This window comes from Oryzias melastigma, linkage group LG11 (assembly GCF_002922805.2).
Source record: "Oryzias melastigma strain HK-1 linkage group LG11, ASM292280v2, whole genome shotgun sequence".
NCBI lineage: Eukaryota > Metazoa > Chordata > Actinopteri > Beloniformes > Adrianichthyidae > Oryzias > Oryzias melastigma.
This window is the reverse complement of record NC_050522.1, coordinates 26,722,249-26,743,999: the sequence shown is the minus strand read 5'-3', so window position 1 is coordinate 26,743,999 and position 21,751 is coordinate 26,722,249. Positions and strand designations below refer to the sequence as shown.

The following is a 21,751-nucleotide window of genomic DNA, read 5'->3' as shown; positions in this document are numbered from 1 at the left end:
CTGTATGGTTCTGACCCAGATTCTGTACGATTCTGATCCAGATTCTGTACGGTTCTGACCCAGATTCCATACGGTTCTGATCCAGATCCATACGGTTCTGATCCATATTCTGCTGGGAGCTTGTTGCCCCGCCCAGAGTATTTTCAACATCACAAGTACAATCGTTTTTTTATATAGTTTGTCTTTTATTTTGAAATACGTACTTGTAATTTCCTGTTTGTTGGGTTCAGGTGTGATGAGTCTAAATAAACTGGTTGATTCATTGACACACATGAACCATACAAACAGGAAATGACAGGAGCGCATTTCAAAATAAAAGAAACAAAACATAAAAACGTTCTGAACAATCTTCATTTTCTTTGTCCTTCACCGAACACGTTTGAAACACCATTTTCATCAGGTTTTTCTGCGTTCAGGATGAAGTACAGGTGTGCAGCCTCTACCTGTCCACAGACATGATCACTACTGTGCTACAGAGACGACAGACAACCACATTTCTGCAGTAATCCTTAAATTCAGCATTATTTGGTGTTTTTCAGTCTCGTTTTAAAGTAACTTTGAGCTGAATCTCATCTTTTAATGTTTTGATGCTTCAAACAGGTGAAAGTCTCAAAGTCTCATGATGTCGATGAAAGAAAACCAGGAAACTGTTTACAGTTTTTTTTTATTATAACCAAATCTTTCTGAACGAGTTCACAAACTTTTCATCCAAACGTCTTCACAGCATCACGACAGTCTGATCAAACTTAAAGCTAATCCTTAAAATCATGAAAACAGGAGGCCGGATCCTGGAGAACGTCCGTTCCAGCCGCCGGCGCTCACACAGACGCGCTCCGGAGTCGACTCAAGGAAAGTCTAAGACATTTAAAACAGCAGAACAGACACAAACAGAAGAATCCGTTTCCATGAAGACGTGCAAACAGCTTCAGAACACAAAAGAGTTTCAGGAGTTCTCCTGCCACGTCTCTGATCGTCTTTGATGAAACAAACCGGCTCAGATTTCGGCCCAAAAGTGAAACTTCTAAAGATTTTAAATAAAAAATTCCTTCAGGTACAAAAAGAGCTCTGAGGACTCCAGCAGACGACATGGAGCTCTCATGGCTGCAGAGTTCAACTGAAAACACAACGTAGACCTTTTGAAAACAGATCAGTAGAAGATCTCCTCTAGCAGCTGCTGCTCTCGGCGAGGATGGAGGAGATGGAGGCGTCGTAGGGAGCGTCCTCCTCCTCCGAGCTGAAGGTGGAGGTCAGGGCGGGCCGGTACGAGTGCTGCGACTTCCTCCTGCGGGAGCAGAGGAGCGTGTTAGACTTCAGGTGAAGCGGCTCGGTTCTCCGGCTCGGTTCTCCTGAGGAGTTACTTCTGCTCGTTCTCCAGCGACGTGACTTTGGCCTGCAGCGCCTCCTGCAGCTCCTGCTGCTCCTCCAGCTCCCTCAGGATTTTACGGCGGACTCCCTCCAGGCGCTCCACCTCGCTCTCGCTCTCATCCACCTGCCGCTTCAGACCCTTAACACGCAGGGACAGCTGGGGGGCGGGACAAAGGGGTTAGAGGGCGGGGCTACTACAGGGGGAGGGTTTGTGGGAGGAGTTTACTGGATCAGAGGAGGAGAGATCAGGGCTGATGATGCGTTTAGGGTTCAGGGTGAGAAACAGACGATGTAAAGTCACATCCGACGGTTAGGATGGATCCACTGAATACGAGTTCTGCAGAACCTTCAGCTCCAACAGTCAAACTTTAGAGACCCCAGACTTTTGTTTTAGTAGGTTTGGATCTGATTGAACTTCTCTTTGCAGACTCGCACCGATTTGTGCGGCTGGAATTCTTCATTTGTAACTCATACAATATATTTTGAACAAAAAATAAAAAAGTACAAAATACAATCTACACATGTATAACTTAAAACCACAACAGCTTGAAACTAACTATTCACACAAATAACGAGTCTCTTCTGGTCTCCAGATTGAGTGTAAATGATGCCTTTAAATGCTGCTGGAATGCTGGGTCATCAGAGTTTCGTGTTGCGTCCTGCTGCTGCTGGGCTGCACCTGTTCAACATCCTTTCCTCTCTGCTCACCTGGCAGGTGGGCAAATGATGCTAAAGGGTAACCGAACCCAAAATCAACCGTTTCTCTGGTGACATCTAGAAATGGGATTTTAAAAGTTCTGTTGTCATCGACACATTTTTGACAAATTTAAATGAACTTGTTTAATTCTTATAAATATAGTCAAAACCGCCTGTGTGCCCCCTACAGGTTGAATGCAGGTATTGCAGTGGGATTTTCTGATTGGTCAAACCGTTTCAGAAGTCTGACCTCATGACCTGCAGCTCCAGTAGTGACAACAGTCCAGGCTGATTCAGCTATACTGGAATTCATAGTTATTCAGAACCAAAAATGTTTGTTCCAGGAGTGATTTAGATTCTATGAAGTTTATCAAACTTGTAGATTCTCATTTTGTTGTAAAGTGAGTCTTTTCTAGTACCACACCAGCTAACTAGAGTGTGTAATGAGAGTGATCCGTAAACACACTCATCACTGGGCTGTGTAACATTCTATTGGAAGTATTTCTATCCAGTGGTTGGTGTTTCCTCTGGTTCCTCTCTCTTCCGCTCCGTGTTCGTCTCTAAAGCAGCTTCGACGGACTTTGACGTGGGACTGCGGCGCTCACCTGATCCCGCTGCTCCGTGTGCTGGCTCCTCTCCTGGTCCAGCGTGGTCGTCACCTCCTTCAGTTTTCTCTCAGTCCGTCTCAGAGACGCCTGGATCGTCGCCTTTTCTCTGCAGGACAAACGTGGAGAAAACTTCAGGTCAAGACGAGACGGAAAGATTTGAATCAAATTTAAAGAGACTTTTCAGATTTCAGTTTTTCTTTGAATATTTACGTAAAAACAAATAAATGTGACTTTTTATTTAAGAAACGAGATAGTGGGCGTGTAACCTGAGATCTACAGCAACAAATACAAGTTTGATTAAAGAAACGGAATAAAACATTTTAATAAGACAAATATGAAAGACGTTTCATATTTCAGCTTTTGAGCAGAACCAAATCGACAGCGGATCTTTGGAGCCATGAGGTCAAACGAACGACCTACAGAACCTTCCAGAACGGAGGTGGAGCTATCATGGTTTGAGGAAGCAGCAACAGGAAGCAAGCGGCTTCAGGGACTCAGGAAAAATATAGAAAAGGTAAAGTCCAGAAAAGAAGAACTTTGAGCTCATTATGAACAAATGATAACAAAACCTGATAAAGTCAAACCTCAGAAAGAGATCATCTACTGAACATCCGACTTTAACTCCATCCTAGTTACTCTATCCAGTTAGAATCAAAGTAGGAAAGTTCATTTGACGTATTAAGCATGTAAACATCGAATGATTCAAAATAGGAAAACTGACTGAAAACTGAATCAGTTTTTCTGAAATCGTTTTATCGACTTTATTTGATGGTTTTGTGATGGACATCAGCGACTCCGGGTTCGAACCTTTCCTCGCTGCGCAGGCGGTCCTCCATCTCCTGCAGTTTGGACTCCAGCAGCGAGACTCCAGCCGAGGGGCGTGTCTGCCCCTCCATGTCCGCCACGCGGGACTTCAGCTCCTTCACCTGCAGAGGGAGGAGCAGGTGGAGGCGTTAACGACGCGGCGTCCGCCCCTCCACCGCGGGGACGCGCCGTCCGCCGTGACGACGCGCCTCCATGGGAGAGTCCGGCCTTACCTGCCGCTCCAGGACGCTCTTGTCCATTTCCAGGTCATGCCTGGCGGATCGCTCCTGCATGAGTTCCGAGCGGAGCTGGTCGACCTGGGCGGGGCAGAGGAACAGGAAGTGACATCACTGCGGTCAGACGTCTGCATGTGCATCAAATACCTGCTCTCGGCTGCGGCTGATCCGGTCGTTCAGGAGCTCCACGCTGGTCCGCTCCTCGTCCAGCTCGATCTCCAGAGTTTTGATCTTATCCTGAAACACAGAGACATTGACAGAACCGTCCTCTCGGAACCGCAGCAGAGCTCCGACCCGTCTCCGCGCTCAGAACCTCACCTCCAGACCTCGGATCTCCCGGGTTCGGTCGGACTGGGAGCTCCTCTCGGACTCCAGCTCGCTCTCCAGATGCTTCAGCCGGTTGCTGAGCAGATCTCTCTCCAGCTGGGCGCTGTCTCGGTCCTCGCTGCAGGTCAGCAGCTCCTTCTTCAGACGAGAAACCTGAGGGGCGGAGTCAGAGTTTGGGGTTTAGTGGATCAAAAACAGGAAATGTTCTATGAAATCCAGAGGATCCATTTAGAGGACATCCTCTACAGGTCAGAGTATATCTAGAGAATCCATGAGATCCAGAGGATCCTGAAGAGATCCAGGGGATCCTGAAGGAAATAAGAACATTGTTCTTCCATCTGCTCCCTTCCATTCTTGAAGTTGTAGGACTGTATCGTATTCTGTCTTTGATTTTGTGTTTTGATGCTCCTGATGCTTCATGAAAGGAAACAAAAATAAAGAAAGAAAGGATCCAGAGGATCCAGGAGAGATCCAGAGGATCCAGAAGAGATCTAAAGGATCCACAGGATCCAAAAGGCATCCAGAGGATCCATCTAGAGGACATCCAGAGAATCCAGGAGAGATCCATAGGATCCTGAAGGATCCAGAGGATATCCAGAGGATCCAGGAGAGATCCAGAGGATTTCTAGAAGATCCAGAGGATTTCCAGAGGCCCCAGGAGAGATCCAGAGGATTTCTAGAAGATCCAGAGGATTTCTAGAAGATCCAGAGGATTTCCAGAGGATCCAGAGGATTTCTAGAGGATCCAGAAGATTTCTAGAGGATCCAGAAGATTTCTAGAGGATCCAGAGGATTTCTAGAGGATCCAGAGGATATCCAGAGGATCCAGAGGACATCATTTGAATGTTTTTTATAACTTCCTGACCACTCTAACTTATCGGTGTGTCTTCATAGTTTTTCTGTTACATTCTGATAAAGATTTTCTACTTTTTGTGTTTCAGTTTCAACATTTTAATGTAAAATATATTTACAAACAGGAAGTTTATGTTTCACAGGTTTCAAATTCTTTCTAGGATGAAACTTTCATTCTTTTATTTTAACAACAATCTCCTGTATTTTGTGTTACTTTTTAGACCGATAACTGATAAACGCCGTTTAGCCGACGGTGTCCTAAACCTTCACCTCCTCCTGCTGGCCCTTCAGGCCGGCCTGGACCCTCTGCAGCTCCGCCTGCCGGTCCTTCCCGCTCCGCTGAGCTTCCAGGAGCTCCTTCCTGGAGCGTTCCCGGAAGTCGTCCAGCTGCGTCTGCAGGGCGCTGACCGACTGCCGGGAGTCCGACATCATCATCTCCATCTGCGGAGGAGACGGTTGGAGGCGGTCACTCTCCTGCTGCGTGCACCCACAGACCTCCTCGTTGCTCCTCGCACCTCCTTGGTGATCTTCTCCAGGGCTCGGTCCAGCTGCCTCTTCTGCTCCTCCAGGTCCACCTTCCCCTTCCTCAGCGCCTCCCGCTCCAGCTCCCGCTCCTCCAGCCGGCGGCCCAGCTCGTCCCGCTCCTTGGTCAGCCGGCTGGCGCCTCGCTTGGCGTCCTCCAGCTGAGACTTGAGCGCGCGGTTCTCGTCCTCCAGGGCCTCCAGCTCCTCGCTGGGCTCCGAGCTCCGAGGGAGTTTGGACTGCAGAAGATCCAGGCGAGGAGAAGGAGGAGTCATTCAGAGAAAAGATGGTTTTCATCGTTTAACTGTCTTCTAAACTTCATGAGGCTTCACAACCCGCCCTGTTCTGATGTGTTTTTGGGAACAAACGATTCGTTTCAGGAGGATTATTTTCTACTTTTTGTTGTCTGGCCTAAAGCAGCGTGGCGTGGGCGGACGTTTGTGCGGCGTGCAGCGGCGTGCAGTACCATGCGGGCCAGCCGCTCTTTGAGCCGGAGGTTGGTCTCCTGGAGCTCCAGGGCGGCGCTGTGGTCCAGAGACGCCTGCAGAGCAGAACCAGCGCCGTGTTCAGGATCATTTCTCCTCTTCGGATCGGGAGCAGAGCCGTTTCTTCCCTCACCTCCTTCACCCTCTGAAGCTCCTCCTTGTCCTTCTCCGACTGCTCCTTCAGACGGCGGATCTCGGCCTGCAGCTCCGCCTCCTTCTCTCCGCTCGCCTTCTTCAGACCGTCGAGTGCCTCGTGTCTCTGCTCCAGCTCGGCCTTTTGTCGGTCCAGATGGGCGCGAGTTTGCTTCAGGTCGTCATGGCAACGCCGGAGCTCCTGGGTTTAAGCATTCAGAGGAGTGAATGTGAAGCGTCTGCAGAGGTGTGCGACCTCGTCAGAACAAACGAGGGTTTGGATGAACGTCGAGAGGAAACAGAGCAAACTAAAACATGAATTCTGAAGAATCTGCAGTACGTCTTTCAGCGCCCGGCTCTCATCTGTTGAAGGCTGAGATTCCTGCAGATCTTTCAGTTCTTCCTCCACTTTCTTCTGCTCCAAATGAGACTTTTTGAGTCTGTGGAAGGAAAGCAGAAACAGGAGGATTATATAATGTAGAGTCATTAAAAACTACTTTCTATGTCTGTCGTTGAAGGAAAACACTGAAAGTTTTTCACTTTTTTCTTCCTTCAGAAACTTGATCTTAAAAAAAACCTTTCTGAGGATCAAGTATCGAAAAAAAAGTCAGAAACTTTGAGAGAATCAGTTTGACAGAAACAGAATGAATCTGAGGATCTAAAGGTCTTTATAGTTAGTTTGTCAAACTAAATTCTAACTGAATTTAAAGGTTTTTCTTGATCAAATGTTTAAAACCCAGAAATCTGATTTGAACTGAATTTAATGCTTAAACAAGAAAGTTGTTAAATTATTGTTAAAAAAGAAAAAAATCATGAAAGAATTTGTATTTTACTGTAGATTTCATTTGAAAAAACCATTTGGACCTAGAGGATCCAGAAGACATACAGAAGAGATCTACAGGATACTCAAATGATCCAGATGATCCCTAAAACATCCAGAAAAGATCCAGCGGATCCAGAATAGATCCAGAGGATCCAGAATAGATCCAGAGGATCCAGAGGATCCCCAAATGAGACGGTTTCACTAAACGTCTGACCATCCATTCACGAGCAGAAAGAAAGCGGGATCGGCTTCAACACTAAATCTTTAAACATAATGTGACGTTTCAACCGTTAACACGATAAATTCAGTAGAAAAAAAAGATGGTGGTTAAATTAAGGTTAAAAAAGACAAAAATCATGAAAGAATTTGTATTTTCTTGTGTTTGATTCTCATCAGACGTCTGTCAGAAAAGGTTAGAAACATTCAGGAGAATTTACAGATTAAATCTGATTGATCCTAAATAATCTGCTGGGATCAAACAAACAAACGAGTGTTTTCCTCACGGATGGCGCCCGCGAGGAATCCTCTTCCTGCCAAATGAGAACGAGGTTTGAGTAAATGAACTATTGGAGTTGGTGATGCTGAGGGCTGCTCTGCTGCATGGATGTAACATCCGGAACGTTTCTGCTCCTCCTGAAACTCGGAAACTCACTCCTCTGTGACGGCCTGTAGCTCCGCCCTCCAGCGCTCGCCCTGGTCTTTGCTGCTCTCCAGCTCTTCCTCCAGCATGGACACCGAGGCGTTCACCCTCTCGCGCTCCTCCTCGATCTGCTCCTGGGACTGAGATCCAGAGGAGATTCTCAGAGATGTATGGATGAGAGAAACCGGGATGAAACCACGGATTCAAACCTCAGATTCTATCGTTTCCTGATAATGTTAAAGGAGAAAATCTGATTTTAATCTAATCCTTGATCCGTGGGATCAGAATCTGATTTGAAAACAACATCCACAATCTTCCTGAAGAACAGGAGGGAAACATTCATATAAAATGCATCCCACAGCAGCATCTCTGCTTGTGATGATATATTCTCTGTATATGTTCCTGCTCAGCCGCACATCCTGCAGAATCCCAAAAATAGATCCTGGAGACAGAAACTCCACTCAGAAACTTTTCCTTTGTGATCAAAAACGATGAGATTCTCTCCAGACTGCAGACAGAATCTGAATGACAGGAGGAAACTGTGAAGGAGGAGATCCAGAAGATCCACATGATCCTGAAGAGATCCAGAGGATCCAGAAGAGATCCAAAAGATCCAGAGAACATTCAGAGGATCCAGAAGAGATCCAAAGGATATATCCAGATGATCCTGAAGAGATCCAAAAGATCCAGAAGAGATCCAAAAGATCCAGAGAACATTCAGAGGATCCAGAAGATCCAGAAGAGATCCAAGAGATCAAGAGAACATTCTTTGGATGTGTTTTCCTGTCTCCTAATTTCCTGACTGCTCTAACTTACTGGAGTGTCTCCAGGAGGTTTCATGGCGTTCATTATTCACACGGGGATCAAACTGCAGGATGATGATCCGCTTCTGCAGCATTGATCGGAAACTGGCCAGATTATTTAACCCTTTAACACCAAAGCTCCAGAGTTTTATGTTCTTTGATTTATCGTCACTTCAACCGTTAAAATGATAATTACAGTAGATTATGATCTATATCATCTACATCTACATCATCTACATCTACATCATCTACATCTACATCATCTACATCTATATCATCTACATCTATATCATCTACATCTACATCTACATCATCTACATCTATATCATCTACATCTATATCATCTACATCTATATCATCTACATCTACATCATCTACATCATCTACATCTATATCATCTACATCTATATCATCTACATCCACACATCCTTCACAATCTACTTGTGTTAAAGATTTAGTGTTTACGCGTCACTGACGACGCCTCAGGCGTTAAAGGGTTAAACACGACAACAGAGGAAGAACAGGAATCAGAATCGGTTAAAGGGCGGAGCTTCTGTCTGCTGCTGTCAAACGTACAGCAGAAAAAGTTCAATCGTGAAGAAAAACCTGTGGAAATCTTTGTCATTTACAGAACATCTGGAGAGTAAACACGGTAAACAAAACCGTTTTGAGTGGAAACAAATCCACGTCCAGGAAAAAAACATCGACTGCATACAAGAACTGGACTGAGTGAGTGTGATGTCATCCATAGAAAATGGTTCCCTCCAACCAAATCAAGTCGCCAGTTTTTCACCATACGGATGTCGCCATGTTGGAACCAGACTTGGTCAGTGAGCTGTGATTGGTCATTGTTGGATGTGGGGGCCAGCAGACTCCACCCACTTGTATTGAGGCATCTGATTGGTCAGTTTATTACTTATGTATTTAAAACTAAAATGTATTTTAAAACAGCTTTTATTTCTCTGTAGAAGTTTATGGGATTTTGTTGGTACTTCCTGTTTGGAACACCAGGGGGGCGGAGTCACTCACTCCAGTTCTCATATACAGTCAAAGGATGGAGAAATTTAAAGTATTTATGAGAGGAAGGTCTCAGAACTGACTTCAAACAAACTCCCTCTAGTTCTGTCACTAATCAGGTTCTGGTTCCGCTCAGTCCGGATGGTTCTGGGTTCGTCTTCACTGTCAGACGTTTCATCTCCATTTTCGTTGAGACTTTCTCAATTTGAGGAAAGAAGTAAAAGGTCAAATCTGGTTCACCGCGGTGGTTTGAAACCTGGCATGTGGGCGTTAACCTGCACCTCCAGGTGTGACTCACCTGTGAGAACTGCTCCATGGTTCTCCTCAGCGCCTCCATGTCCTGGCTGTACTGCTCCCTCAGACTCTCCATCTCCTTGTCGTGGCACTCCACCTCCTCCTTCAGCGCTCCCTTCAGGGCCGTCAGCTCCCGCTCCCGCTGGCGCAGCACCTCCTCCTGGCGCTGCTGCAGCACGGTGACCTCGGCGAGCTTCGCCTGCAGGACCACCACGTCCTGTGGAGGAGCAGAAGATGAGGAACGGCGGCGCGGCGCTGCGGCTGAGGCGGCGTTCGTACCGTCTGCATGGAGCCCGTCTGAGGGGAGATCTCAGAGAGTCTCCTCAGCTCCTCCTGAAGCTGAGCCAGCTGGTCCTCCTGCAGGAGCAGCCGCGACTCGGCTGCCTCTCTGGCCTGATGCTCTGCAGACAGTCTGCGCAGACACGACATGAATAATGCAGCAGCAGAACCTTCATGAACAAACGAGCCGCAGTGAGACGGGTTCACTAAACGTCTGAGCGTCCAAACCGGAACGGCTTTAACCCTTTAACACCTGAGGCGTCGTCGGTGACGCGTAACGCTAAATCTTGAACTTTTGAACCGTTAACAGGATCGTTTCTAGTAGAATCGACTGGAACGATCCTGTTAACTATTAAGAAATGACAGTATATCAAAGAACATAAACTCTGGAGCTCTGCTGTTAAAGGGTTAAAATGACCAAATCGTAAATATATTTGATTCATTTCTGGGTTTGTTCCTTAAATCCTGGAAAACCAACTAAAACTGTGTCTGAACCAATCGGACCTGCAGATGTCTCAGAACCGGTTACTGTGTTTTCAGGAGTATAAGTTTTCTCTACAGTTTATCCAGGAGTGAGACTTGTACTCAGGAGACACTTCTTTGTGTTTTTAGACATAAATACGCTGATATATTTGTTATTGTCCTTAAGCGTTTGCTTGACTTGGTGGATTTGTTCTGAATCGTTAAACTTTTCTCCCAAAAGTGCGATTCATAAATGACTTTCTTCTTCTTGATTAGACGATTTTTGCTCTTCTGACTCGTACTCTGGGAAATATGGTCTTCACTTTTATGGACTCTGGATCTCTGATCCTGTTGTCCGCCGTGAAGCCGGTTCTGTTCTGGTGTGGTTGTTTCTGGTTCTGAGCAGACCGTTTGGTTCAGAGGTACCTTTTTTTGGGTTTCAAGCTCCAGAAGAAGAACAGAACCAGAGTGAAGGTTGACTCTCAGCCCGGTTCTGAAACATTTGAGTTCATGATCATTTCATCCACTCATCATGATACTTCCACCACCTGAGCTCCGCTGTACGACTCTAATGGTGTTCAGGTGGTGGAAGAGTGGAAGCTGATGTTCTGATGATTCCGGTCCAGGTGGTGGTTCTGGTGGAGCTTCATTGAAGTGAACCTTCAGAGAGAGAGGAGGCCGTACTCATTCTGCGTCTGCTGCAGCTCCTTCTTGCAGAACTTCAGCTGCTCCTCCAGAGTCGGCGCTGGGATGAATCCGTCCGATCCGCTCTGGAAAACACGGATGGAAGGAGGAGATGAACAGCAGCCGGAGAGCGGCAGAACTCCACAAACCAAACCGCTGCTGACACATGAAAGCAGGAGAGGATTTCTCCACATCTGCACTTCCTGCAGCAGCTCCTCCTCGCCCACACGGCTCCGCTGGAAGCGCCCGTGAAATCGCCATTATCCTCCCACGCCGCACGCCGCAGCGCAGACACGGCCGGGCGTGCGGATGCTCCTGATCCTCACAGGAAATCTGCTCCGAATCTCAGACGGATTCTGCCTGCAGGCCGGTTTACACGGAGCGCTCGGATTGTTGCTGAGCAAAGAGATGATTAACAGAACGGAGAGGAACCATCGGAGGAGCAGGAACCCGGAGAGACTTCTGGGGTTTGTCTGTGGTTCACCGAAATCAGAGATTTAGAGGCAATGAGGCTTTAATGATCATCCAGTCGTCTTATAACTGGAACTAACTATTCTATATATTTGAATACTGAATTCTAAATTGCAAAATGTATTTTCACATTAAAAGCCTGAATTGCAAATTGAATTGTCAACTGAGAATTGCTCAATATTTTGAATTATGGCTCAAAAAAAAAAAAAAAAAACTTCCACATTTGGAGGTTTTTCTTAAAATAAAAACATTTGAGACGCGTGTGAATCTCCAGACCTCCAGACCGCCGTCCTCCACGCCTCCCGACTGACCGGTATGTATAGAGATAAACTGGGGCCGATATTATTTGGAACCCAAATTTAACTAATTGAAAAAAAATATTGTTGTTTGGCAAAAAAAACAAAGTAAAATGTCCAAAACTTTTTGCTTTTCTATAATAAACTACATTCATTTCAGCTTCAAATGTTCTGTTTTTTAGGTTTCAAAACTAAAAATTTCAATTTCAAAACTTTTTTTTTTTTTTTTTTACTTTTTTTTCTCTTTGAAATTTTTTTCTATGTTTTGGAATCTATACATTTCAGTTTAAAAACTTTTGGCGCCGTTGTGGTGCGTTGGGGCGGGGCTAACACGAAGGACCAATCAAAATGGTCTCTGAAGCTCCTCATTGGCCAAACACACCTGGAGAACCAGAACCAGTTCTACCGTCAGAAACTGGACCTGAAACCGTCTGTCTCCAGTTTGGAAAATTACTCATTTTCAGTTTTTCTGCTGACTGATTTTAATTTGATGTTAAACAAAAGAATTCAATGTTTCGTCCCATCATTCAGCAGGACGATCTTCTCCGGGTTTTGCAGATGAAAGTATTCAGGTGAACCTGCAGTTCATCACCTGTTTTCATGGATTTGACACTTCTGACCATCAAATCGAGGTTTCTCAGGTCGTGAGGTTCCTCCTCATGAAGAATATTTCTAATGAACGTCAGAAACTCTCACAGAACCTGCAGAATCATCCGGCTCTGCTGGCCCGGTTCCACCAGAACTCCATTATTGATGCCCCCCCGACAGCTCTCCTGTGCAGGTGCTCCGTTGCCAAGAGACGGAAGCAGCAGCCATGGACACCAACGCACAACAACAACACAAAGAGGGCGGAGCCTCACGGAGAAACACAGCAGAGAAAAGGAGAGCGAGGCGGAACAATCCTGTAGAACACCTGTTCTGTTAAACCAGAGAGCATCATGGGAAACGGAGTAAAAGAACCTGACACCTCATACGCCGAGGAAGGAGCGCCGCCCGACCGCCGTCTGTCCACGCAGCAGGAACCAGCAGAGCACGCCACGGACAAAACGCTGGTCTAGATCCAATACAGGATCCAAACAATGAACGGATGAAGATGATCTTAGTAAAAGTCTGGGATGGAACAGAACGACAAACGCAGGAATCCTGAAGAAGATTTGGATCTTTTTGTGTTATTAAAGCACAAAAACTGTTTCTGGTTGATTTTATTTTTTACTTATTCAATAAATAAAATGTTCTTATTATAGAAAGTTATAAACTGTATAGAGTCAGAAATTTGAAGCCAAATCCTATAAGGTTTCTGATGTTTCTGATGTTCTGGATTCATTCTTCCCTCCTTATACACCTGATATTATCGTAGTGAATGTGGATCCACAATCCCAGAATCCTCTCTGATCAAACAGAAATCCCTACACCGCTGTGGCGACGGCCGCCATGACGGCGTTTCAGACAGACGATTTCATCGACGATCCGTCATGCAGGAAAACCGGAAATCAACCAAAAACTGAGGAAAATCCCTGAAAGAGAATATCTTTATTTAAACCTGGAGAAGAAACGTTTTCTGATCAGTTGATACTTTGTTTTTTTTTTGTTAGCAGAAATAAAAAAGGAAAAAGTGATAAAAACTACATTTACCATCATTTTAAAAGCAGCATCCTCTGAGGTTGATGGTCTTCAGACCAAAACTAACGGTACTGAAACACCTTCCAGTCTGAACACACTTCACTGAATCCAGTTTGAGCTCCAGAACATTTTCATGATCAACGAAACACAGAGAAGAAACAAGAGACCAAACCTTCAGACTGTCGGCGGGATCACACACGACGTCCACCTTTCTCTTCAGGGATACATCGCTGTCGCTGAGGAGGAGAGGGAGGAGCATGAGTGGGAGGAGCATGAGAGGGAGGAGCATCAGAGGGAGGAGCATCAGAGGGAGGAGGAGCATCAGAGGGAGGAGCATGAGAGGGAGGAGCATGAGAGGGAGGAGCATGAGAGGGAGGAGAGGAACAGGTAGGAGCATCAGAGGGAGGAGGAGCATCAGAGGGAGGAGCATCAGAGGGAGGAGCATGAGAGGGAGAACCATGAGTGGGAGGAGCATCAGAGGGAGAACCATGAGTGGGAGGAGCATCAAAGGGAGAAGCATGAGTGGGAGGAGCATGAGAGGGAGGGATCTCTCACCCGTCCTTCCGGATGCCGTAGACGGCCCGTTTGAGCGGATCCTTGTCTGCGTCTGCGCCTGCGTCTGCAGCGTCTGCGTTCTGGAGGAAACTCTTTGAAGGAATGACCTTAAAGACAAAAACCAACCGCCAGCTGACCCGTTTATCCTCTGAGGTTCTGCTCAGAACCGGATGCTGGTACCTACAGGTTTTGTGGCAGAAACCGTCTCCTTGACGGTGGACTTCTCTGGCGGACTGAGCCCCGCCCTCAGGCCCACAGGCGCCGTCACCTTGGTCGTGGCTGACGGTCCAATTCCTGAGCTTCCTTTAGCCGGAGCTGATGACCTCAGAGGAGTGAAGGATGGGGGCGGAGCCTCTTCGTCCGGGTCCACAGAGGAAGATGGAGGCAGCAGAACTTCCGGTTCAGAGTTCTTTCTTGCATCGAGGCTTCTGGACCGGGTGCGCTGGTCGAAGTCCAGCCTCTGCCGGGCTCCGGTGCGGCCGCGGGTCGGCGTGGCGTCGCCCCCCGGCGTCCCGCTGTTGAACTTGCTGATGAGTTTGTTGATGGGAGCCAGAGACTTGGTGTCGATGGCGGCAGGTTCTCCAGGAGGTTCTGGGAGGAGCTCCGGGGAGGGGGGAGGCAGCTTGTTGTCCCGGTACCGCCCCAAAGAGCTGGTGAGGCTGGGGGCACTGGGGGTGAACTTTCTGGGCCCGAGAGTGCTGGAGCGGACCGGTTTCAGTCCTGCTTCGTTGTATTCCTCTGGAGCGGTCCGGTCCGGTCTTTGCTCGGTTCTGTTGAACGCTGGTTTGGGCTGCTCAGATTTGGGGCGCTCCCCGTCTCTGCTCCTCCCACCTCCTCGTTCCTCCTCCCCTTGTGTTCCTGCTTGCCCATCCCCCGGAGGTCGCCTCAGAGGACTCCCGAACATCTCCCCGTCTTCCTCCTCGGTGGGTGGAGCCGGGGAGCGCGGCGCGTTCTCCGCCGGGCCGAACCGTTTGGGGGCTTCTGCCGGGTCCTTTCGTTTGGGAAGGGTGTGGTACCCCTCGGGGGTGGGGGTGGTTAGCTGCACGCCATACGAGTCTCCTTTATCTCCATCTTTAAGGACCACGTAGGGCTGACCCGAGATGCCCTGAACCCGCACGGCCACGCCGTACTTGTTGGAGGGCGGGGTCGCACCGCCGCTCCCCTTAGATTTGTCAGGGAAGCCCCCACCTGTGTCGTGGAGGTCTTTGATGAAGCGGATCTGGACGCCATAGTCCACATGCGGCTTCCTGTCGGGGGACAGCGTGCTCATGGCTCCGCCCGGATTCTCTGGGAAACGGCAGAAGAGAAAAAGGTGAAGCAGAAAACGGACTTTCTGAAAACTCCGTCGAGAAGCTGCAGTAAACGCTTTCCCAGCATCCTCAAAGATGTTCACAACAAATAAGTCAGAAACCCTTTCTGAGCCTCAAGGCTCCATCTTGGGCTCGACCCGGTTCTCTATATCCATAAATGATCTGGCCAAAGCTATTGGGGCTTCTCCGTTACAGCTGTACGCCGATGATACCAGTATTTACTCATCTAGCCGTTCACTTCAGTCTGCAGCATCAGTTTACCTTGGGGCCGCTGAAGGCGGAGTCTGGCTCAGGCTGGGTCGTACGGGGTTCCATTTGTGCCAAAAATATGTTTTTGCGTCTACTGTCTTTATCTTGGTCCATTTTCTGTCTATTGAACAAGTTTATTGAATATTTGTTCATGTTTATGTACTACTAAGCATCATCTTTTGCCTGTGAAACAACAAGAGCTAGCGACGCCAGCAACTGTTGCTAAGGACTTTTCTGACGACCAGATCTAACAACAATATGAGATATACAATATATCGATGAGGACGTCTGCAGCCTGGAGGGCAGCAGAGCTGCTGGTTGAAGACCAGGATGTTCAGGTGTCAGAGAACATTTCCATCAAGCTGCACAGGAAGCACGAACACTTCCTGGTAGACGGCGGTTCTGATAACCACAAGCAGGTGAAGGGACTCTCAGGTTTCTCTAAACCTTTAAAAGCCTAAAGACACTTTTAAAAACTAAAAACATTTATCTAAAATCCTGGAACACAAAAGCTCTGACCATCTGTGGGCTGGTGGAGGTGGAGGTGAAGCTAAAGGTCATTTCTAGAGTTTTCTGCAGTTCCAGAGAAACAGACCCAAAAACCATCTGAAGATCTGTGTTTTCCTACGCTGCTGTCTGATGATTTTGACATGAACTCCTATGTTTCTTCTGCTTTGAAAGTTTATTTTGTCATTATTTATATATCTTGAAATTGTGTTGCCCTGGAAACAGTGTAAGGCTAAAGTGTAATATTGATTTTCAGCCGCTTCAGTTCATGTTAAAAACGTTCCAACACGTAAAAAGATGCAGACCCGGTTCAGTTATTAACATTGTATGAATAAAGGATTCGTTTGAAGGACAATAAAGAACCAAAGGAAAATCCTCAGAGGAAAGAACATTCTTCTGTCTTCTTATGAAGGATTTGTCGTTAAATTAAAGACAGAAAACCTCACCAGCTTTAATTAGGACTATAACCAAAAGCATGTCCAGCTAACGTGCTCCAGAATGAGAGTCAGAGGGTCAAATAATCCGGTTATTGTCCTGGCTCTTTGGAGCATTAAACACCAGGGGCAGTTAGCAGCTCTCCTGTGTTTACTCTGAGCAGACACACCAGTCCAAGCTCATTCCACAGAGCGCGTGCACACACCTACGACAGCTCACATGCACACACCTACGACAGATCACATTCACACACCTACGACAGAGTGTTTGGATGAAAAACCTACGACAGATTACATACACACACACATACGACAGCTCACATGCACACACCTACGACAGATCACATTCACACACCTACAACAGCTCACATACACACACCTACCACAGCTCACATACACTCAAACTACGACAGCTCACATGCACACACCTACGACAGCTCACATGCACACACCTACGACAGCTAACATACACACACCTAAGACAGCTCATGTTCACACAACTACGACAGATCACATGCACACATAAAAAACCTACGACAGATTACATCCACAGTTTCTCACACACAACTATGACTGATCAAATACACATTACTATGACAGATTACGTGCACACAACGACGCCATATGTGCACATTACTACGACAGATCAAATGCACAAAACTGACATATCACATGAACATTACTACGACAGATTAATGCACACCACTACAAAAGATCACGTTCACACTACTACGGAGGTTTAAAGCACATTACTATGACAGCTCAAGTTAACATAACTATGACAGATCACATGCACATTACTACAACAAACCACAAGCACATTACTACGACAGATCACATGCAGAGAGTATGCACATAACTATGACAGGATGCATCCACACACAATTACAGCAGATCACATGCACACTAGTACAACAAATGACATGCAGATTACTACGACAGATCACACGCACACACCCACAGCAGGCCGTGCACACACACCTTCCTGGTGCGTCTGAAGCTGCCTGAACCAACAAACATCTAAGGCAGCCTCAGTCGCAGCCATCGCAGGAAACGTTGTCCAGCGAGCTGTCGAGACGCCGTTCCTGCGGCTGTCAGGACCTTCTCTATCAGGACTGTGGTTACAGAGTAACAGCACCTGAACCTGAACCAGTAGCAGAGTCAGATTAGAGGATCAAAGTCAGACTTTGTCTTTTCTGAAAACATTCTCGGGATTCCAGGCCCCCCAAACCCCCCCCCACTCGTGGTCTGAGTTTGTAGATTAGAAGGTGAAATCCGTCTCATCTGGACGATGAAGGAAACGTAACAGAAGGTTACAGCCTGAAACAAGAGAGACTTTCTGAAGCGGACGGGTGAGATCCTGATCCCAGAACTCCATGATGTAAACATGAGGGTTGTGTAAATACAAACGTGAACAAAGGACCAGTTGTTGTTCAGCAGCGGCGGAGCTCTTTAGTGACAACAATCCACGATTAGACCAGGTTCACTCCAAAAACCTGATCACCTGTCCGAAAAGCTCAGGAACCATGAAAACACTAGAACCTGCTCTCTGAAGGCGCGGGAACACCAGGATGAAGACGCTGCTGTTCGAATCCCCACAGAACATCACAGGTGAGCAGAACTCACCTGGATTCGGCTTTGGTGAGGGAGGGGGCAGCACCTGCTGAGCCACAGCACCTGTTCTCCTCACAAGGAAGAGCTTTGTGAAGGGAGCAGGAATGTGGCAGATCTGCCCCAGCAGCTTCCTGAGCGCCGTGTCCGCGTGCCCAACGGCACCGGCAGGACGACTCGAGGCGGACCGTTCTGGGCGGAAGTCTACATTCATATATAGGATTTTAGGGAGAAGTTACATTCATTTTGTTTCAATAACAAAAGGAAAAAAACGTGTTATAACAATAAAAATGATATTAATTGTATTTCCGGTTGATTTTAATGAACTTTAATGAACGACTGAAGCCCGGAGGGACTCCGGGACCCAGAAACTTCACATCACTGTAGTAAACTATTATACTAAAGAGCAGTTTCAGATCGTTACAGCTGAATTTTCCCGCCGTAAATAGCAACACTGATAAATCCTGATAAAAGGACGTTTACCAGAAACTGTTGTGCGGGTCAGACGCTCCTCGGACGCGCAGAACCAGCCGGGTTTCAGCGGAACCGGGCCGGACCAGCTGGAGATGCTGGAGGCGGCGGCAGACCCCGGAGCACCTGTCTGCTCCCGCTGAATTGCGTCACACCCACCTATCCGGTCAGCCGGTATCGATGCGCGTCGAAACCGCGGATTGTTTACGCAGCTCGCGCGCGCGCGGCGGCGTCGCACCTGCAGCTCTGATCAGCCGCGGATCCTCTTTACGCAGCGCTGCTGATCCGATTAGCCCAAACGGAGTGCGCGCGCGCGTGAAAGGCGCGTGGAGACGGGCTCAGAAAGACGTTTGCGGTACTTTTCCCGGGAAAAAGAAGTTCAGGTGTTCCTGTGGAGCCGCCAGCAGGTGACGGTCTGTCCAATCAAACAGGTCGAGCTGCGTTTGTCACTCTGCTCCCGTTCTCACCACAATAACACGCAGAAAGCTGCGGAGCTCGCGCTCAGGTAGAGAGCCGCACCTGCAGAGGTGATCCAAGTTCCCGGATGTCCTGTCGGTCAGGGGTTCGAGCACGCGGTCCGCTCCCAGGGTCCGGCAGACGCGGTTTCTCGGGAAACCAACTAACTAACCGGTCACCAGTGGAACCTGTTGCCAGCAGAGCGTCCCTCCTCAGCGGACGTCTGATTGGACAGGCCCCGGACGAGGGGGCGGGGCCTGCAGAGGCTTTTTCATGGCTCCGGGCTGCTGAGCGGCGCGCGCTCCAACCACGTCATCCGAGTTAAGGCCTTTAGATGTTAACTAGTTAGCTGGAAACGACCAGAATAAACACCCAGAAGGGTTATCTTTCATTTTTGGCAATAAAAGCTCAAAAATACGTTTTCAAATATTTATCATCTTATAGAAGTAAAAGTTTAAAGAAGGAAATGTGTCCATCAGACAATGTCACATAATTACCACCAAATAGGCAGAAATGCTTTTAGAAAATAAGACTAAACCTTAAAATAAGTCTCAGATGATTTAAAATCAGTTTTAAAAGTTCATCACTGATAAATATTAGAACATCAACGCCGGCCACATGTTCTGCTTCCATTACAGACTCCTTCAGGACTATCTGAGCTGCTAAGCAGCAGAAAGAAACTCCACAACCGCTTTCAAAACCTCATTTTAATACAATTTCCAAAAACAAAAGAGAAACCGTGGACAAACACATAAAACTCTTTTTTTAAGAGTTCGGTACCTTTCCTTTGTGGTAACGCCCGCCGGTTCCACCAGAGGGCGCCAGAGCAAAAGCACAAACACCAGTACAAAACAGGAAAAGAAAAAGGCAACTCGGACATTTGATAGAGATTAAAAAGGAACAAAAGGGGAAGAATAATCATTATGAACACTTTATAAAAGCAGTTTGATTTTTTTGGTCTACTTTAAAGTCTCCTGCACAACAGAAACCAGAAAATAAACGGATCAGTTACTGCATCTCCTCATGCAACCCTTTGCTGTTTTTTTTTGTTGTTTTTTTTGTATTTTCAGAGGACTATACACATCTGATATGACAAGTCACTAGTTGCTATGCCAACACCACCCAAAAGCACAGAGTTCACATTTCATGTGTACTGCAGGTGAAAGGAAAGGAGCCACTCCGACGTAGAAAAAGCAGAAATGTACAGAACCAACCACGACAAAAGTTCAACTCATCGCTTCGTTCGTTGGTCGACTCGACAGATTTGTTCACAACGGATGGAAGTTCCGGACTGAAGTTTAGTCCGAGTATTTACAAGTTCTTTGAGGACGAGACGTGGGATTCAAACCCTTTGGATTCCTCAGCACTGGAAACAAACCGTCAGCCGGTGAAGTGCAACACTCCGTTTGAATCTGCAGGTGGGCGGAGCTTGTTGGGGGGCAGATGGTTGAGTTTGTTGATTGTTTTTTGTCTTTGTTTGCCTCATGTAAATTCATCTGTGAAAGTTCATCCACGGGTTTTTAGGCGGGACTCGAGCGTGTGGCGGCGGCGGCGGTCAGTGCTGGACCCGCCGTGCCGGTCGGATCGGTTGAGGTAGTGCGTTGGTGTCAGTGCCGTGCTGGTTGGCGGTGGACGTGTGAAGGACCGTCTCAGTAACATTCATCATCGTTTGACTCCGGAGGTTTTTGGGAGGGGATTCGCTCGCCAAGAGTCGCTCAAAGTGCTGCGTACGAGCGTGTCGCTGGAGGGGGCGGAGCCAAAGCTGGATAGGTAGCAGACATGGCACTCGGGTGGTGGACTCGATCCGGTCCGGTGCGCCTCGCTCCTCTAGCTCTCGTTGGCGGCCACCAGCTGGCCGAGGCCTTGCCGCACAAACACCGCCTGGATGTCCTTGGTCTTGATGCAGTAGTCGCACGCCCACACAGCGGCGCTTTCTCGGGTCAGCAGCCCGTACGCCGGTTCAGTCAGGCCTGTGCAGTCGCGGTGGAACCAGCGCTGGCACGACGCCTCACAGAGGATGGCGTCCTGGTCGTCGTGGACTTCTGCCACGCAGTGGCCGCACGGGAACACCATACCGGGACCGCCCAGCTTTCCGGGGCCGAGGCCGCTGGAGGGGGCGGGGCCTGGGGGCAGTGGGGACTGGGTGTTGGGGGTGGAGGTGGAGTGGGGGGGGGGGTTGGGGTTGCCCCCCGGAGTGTGGCCCCCGTTGTTGTTGGTCAGGCTGTTCTGTGCAGAGTTGGGGGCGGCGTTGGACTGAGGCCCGCCGGCACCGGCGGTGCTGTTCTGCTGGCTGTAGGACGCCGGGCCCGGCGCCGAGTTGGGCGGAGTGGACTGCTGCTGCTGACTCGAGCTGTTGGAGTTGGGGGTGTTGGCGCTGCTGGGGTGCTGCAGCTGATTGGACTGGGGGTGTTGGGGTTGGCCCGACCCGTTCAGGGGACCGGTTGGCGAGGAGTTGGGGTTGGATTGTGGCGGCGCCGACGTGGGCTGACCCGGCGTGTTGCTGCCGGGCTGCTGCACGTCAGGGTGACCGGGAAATCCCCCCCCCGGCTGCTGCTGGCTGGCGTTGGGAGGACCGGGGGTGTTGTTGTTGGTTGGGGGGCCATTAGGGTTCAGGTTCAGCTGCTGCTGCGGCGAAGGACCCGGAGGCCCGGCAAAGTTCTTCCCCTCCTCCCCGACCGGTCCAGGAGGACTGGGACCCGGATAGGGGCCGTCCTGGGAGGGGGGGAACGGTCCCTGGGGGGG

At 48.3% G+C, this 21,751-nt stretch overlaps 2 protein-coding genes across 5 annotated transcripts in view; both read right to left on the bottom strand.

The window, feature by feature from the left end:
* Positions 1-647: 647 nt before the first annotated feature.
* cgnb (cingulin b) lies at positions 648-19,241 on the bottom strand. Of its 4 annotated transcripts, none has more exons than XM_024298480.2 (21): positions 19,073-19,241; positions 14,156-15,258; positions 13,972-14,078; positions 13,589-13,652; positions 11,030-11,115; positions 9,884-10,016; positions 9,609-9,821; positions 7,503-7,630; positions 7,354-7,380; positions 6,368-6,467; positions 6,029-6,229; positions 5,877-5,951; positions 5,404-5,649; positions 5,159-5,329; positions 4,028-4,189; positions 3,857-3,946; positions 3,707-3,790; positions 3,477-3,595; positions 2,667-2,775; positions 1,359-1,522; positions 648-1,282 (listed from the first exon to the last, which is right to left on the bottom strand). In XM_024298480.2, the coding sequence occupies exons 2-21, from the start codon at positions 15,239-15,241 to the stop codon at positions 1,165-1,167; spliced, it is 3,483 nt and encodes a 1,160-aa protein (XP_024154248.1). In that variant the 5' UTR covers positions 15,242-15,258; positions 19,073-19,241; the 3' UTR covers positions 648-1,164. The 4 variants fall into 4 exon arrangements, with proteins under 4 accessions (XP_024154248.1, XP_024154249.1, XP_036070050.1 ...); XM_024298481.2 differs by lacking the exon at positions 19,073-19,241 and adding an exon at positions 18,566-19,027; XM_036214157.1 differs by lacking the exon at positions 19,073-19,241 and adding an exon at positions 18,098-18,239.
* A 457-nt stretch (positions 19,242-19,698) lies between these two features.
* The window catches only part of pygo2 (pygopus homolog 2 (Drosophila)), a 7,965-nt gene continuing 5,912 nt past the window's right edge, over positions 19,699-21,751 (bottom strand). Inside the window, exon 5 of the mRNA XM_024298235.2 lies at positions 19,699-21,747. Coding sequence (XP_024154003.1) covers positions 20,837-21,747 — 911 coding nt within the window. The 3' untranslated portion in view covers positions 19,699-20,836. The remainder of the gene's footprint in view (positions 21,748-21,751) is intronic.

Bases quoted from the DNA above. Each gene is read 5' to 3' on its own strand.
- cgnb (XM_024298480.2), bottom strand. From the start codon at position 15,241: ATGAGCACGCTGTCCCCCGACAGGAAGCCGCATGTGGACTATGGCGTC. The intron at 2,776-3,476 runs GTTCGAACCCGG...TTTGTCCTGCAG, and splicing joins CGCCTGCGCAGCGAGGAAAG to AGAAAAGGCGACGATCCAGG. The intron at 1,283-1,358 runs GTAACTCCTCAG...CTGCTCCCGCAG, and splicing joins TCGCTGGAGAACGAGCAGAA to GAGGAAGTCGCAGCACTCGT.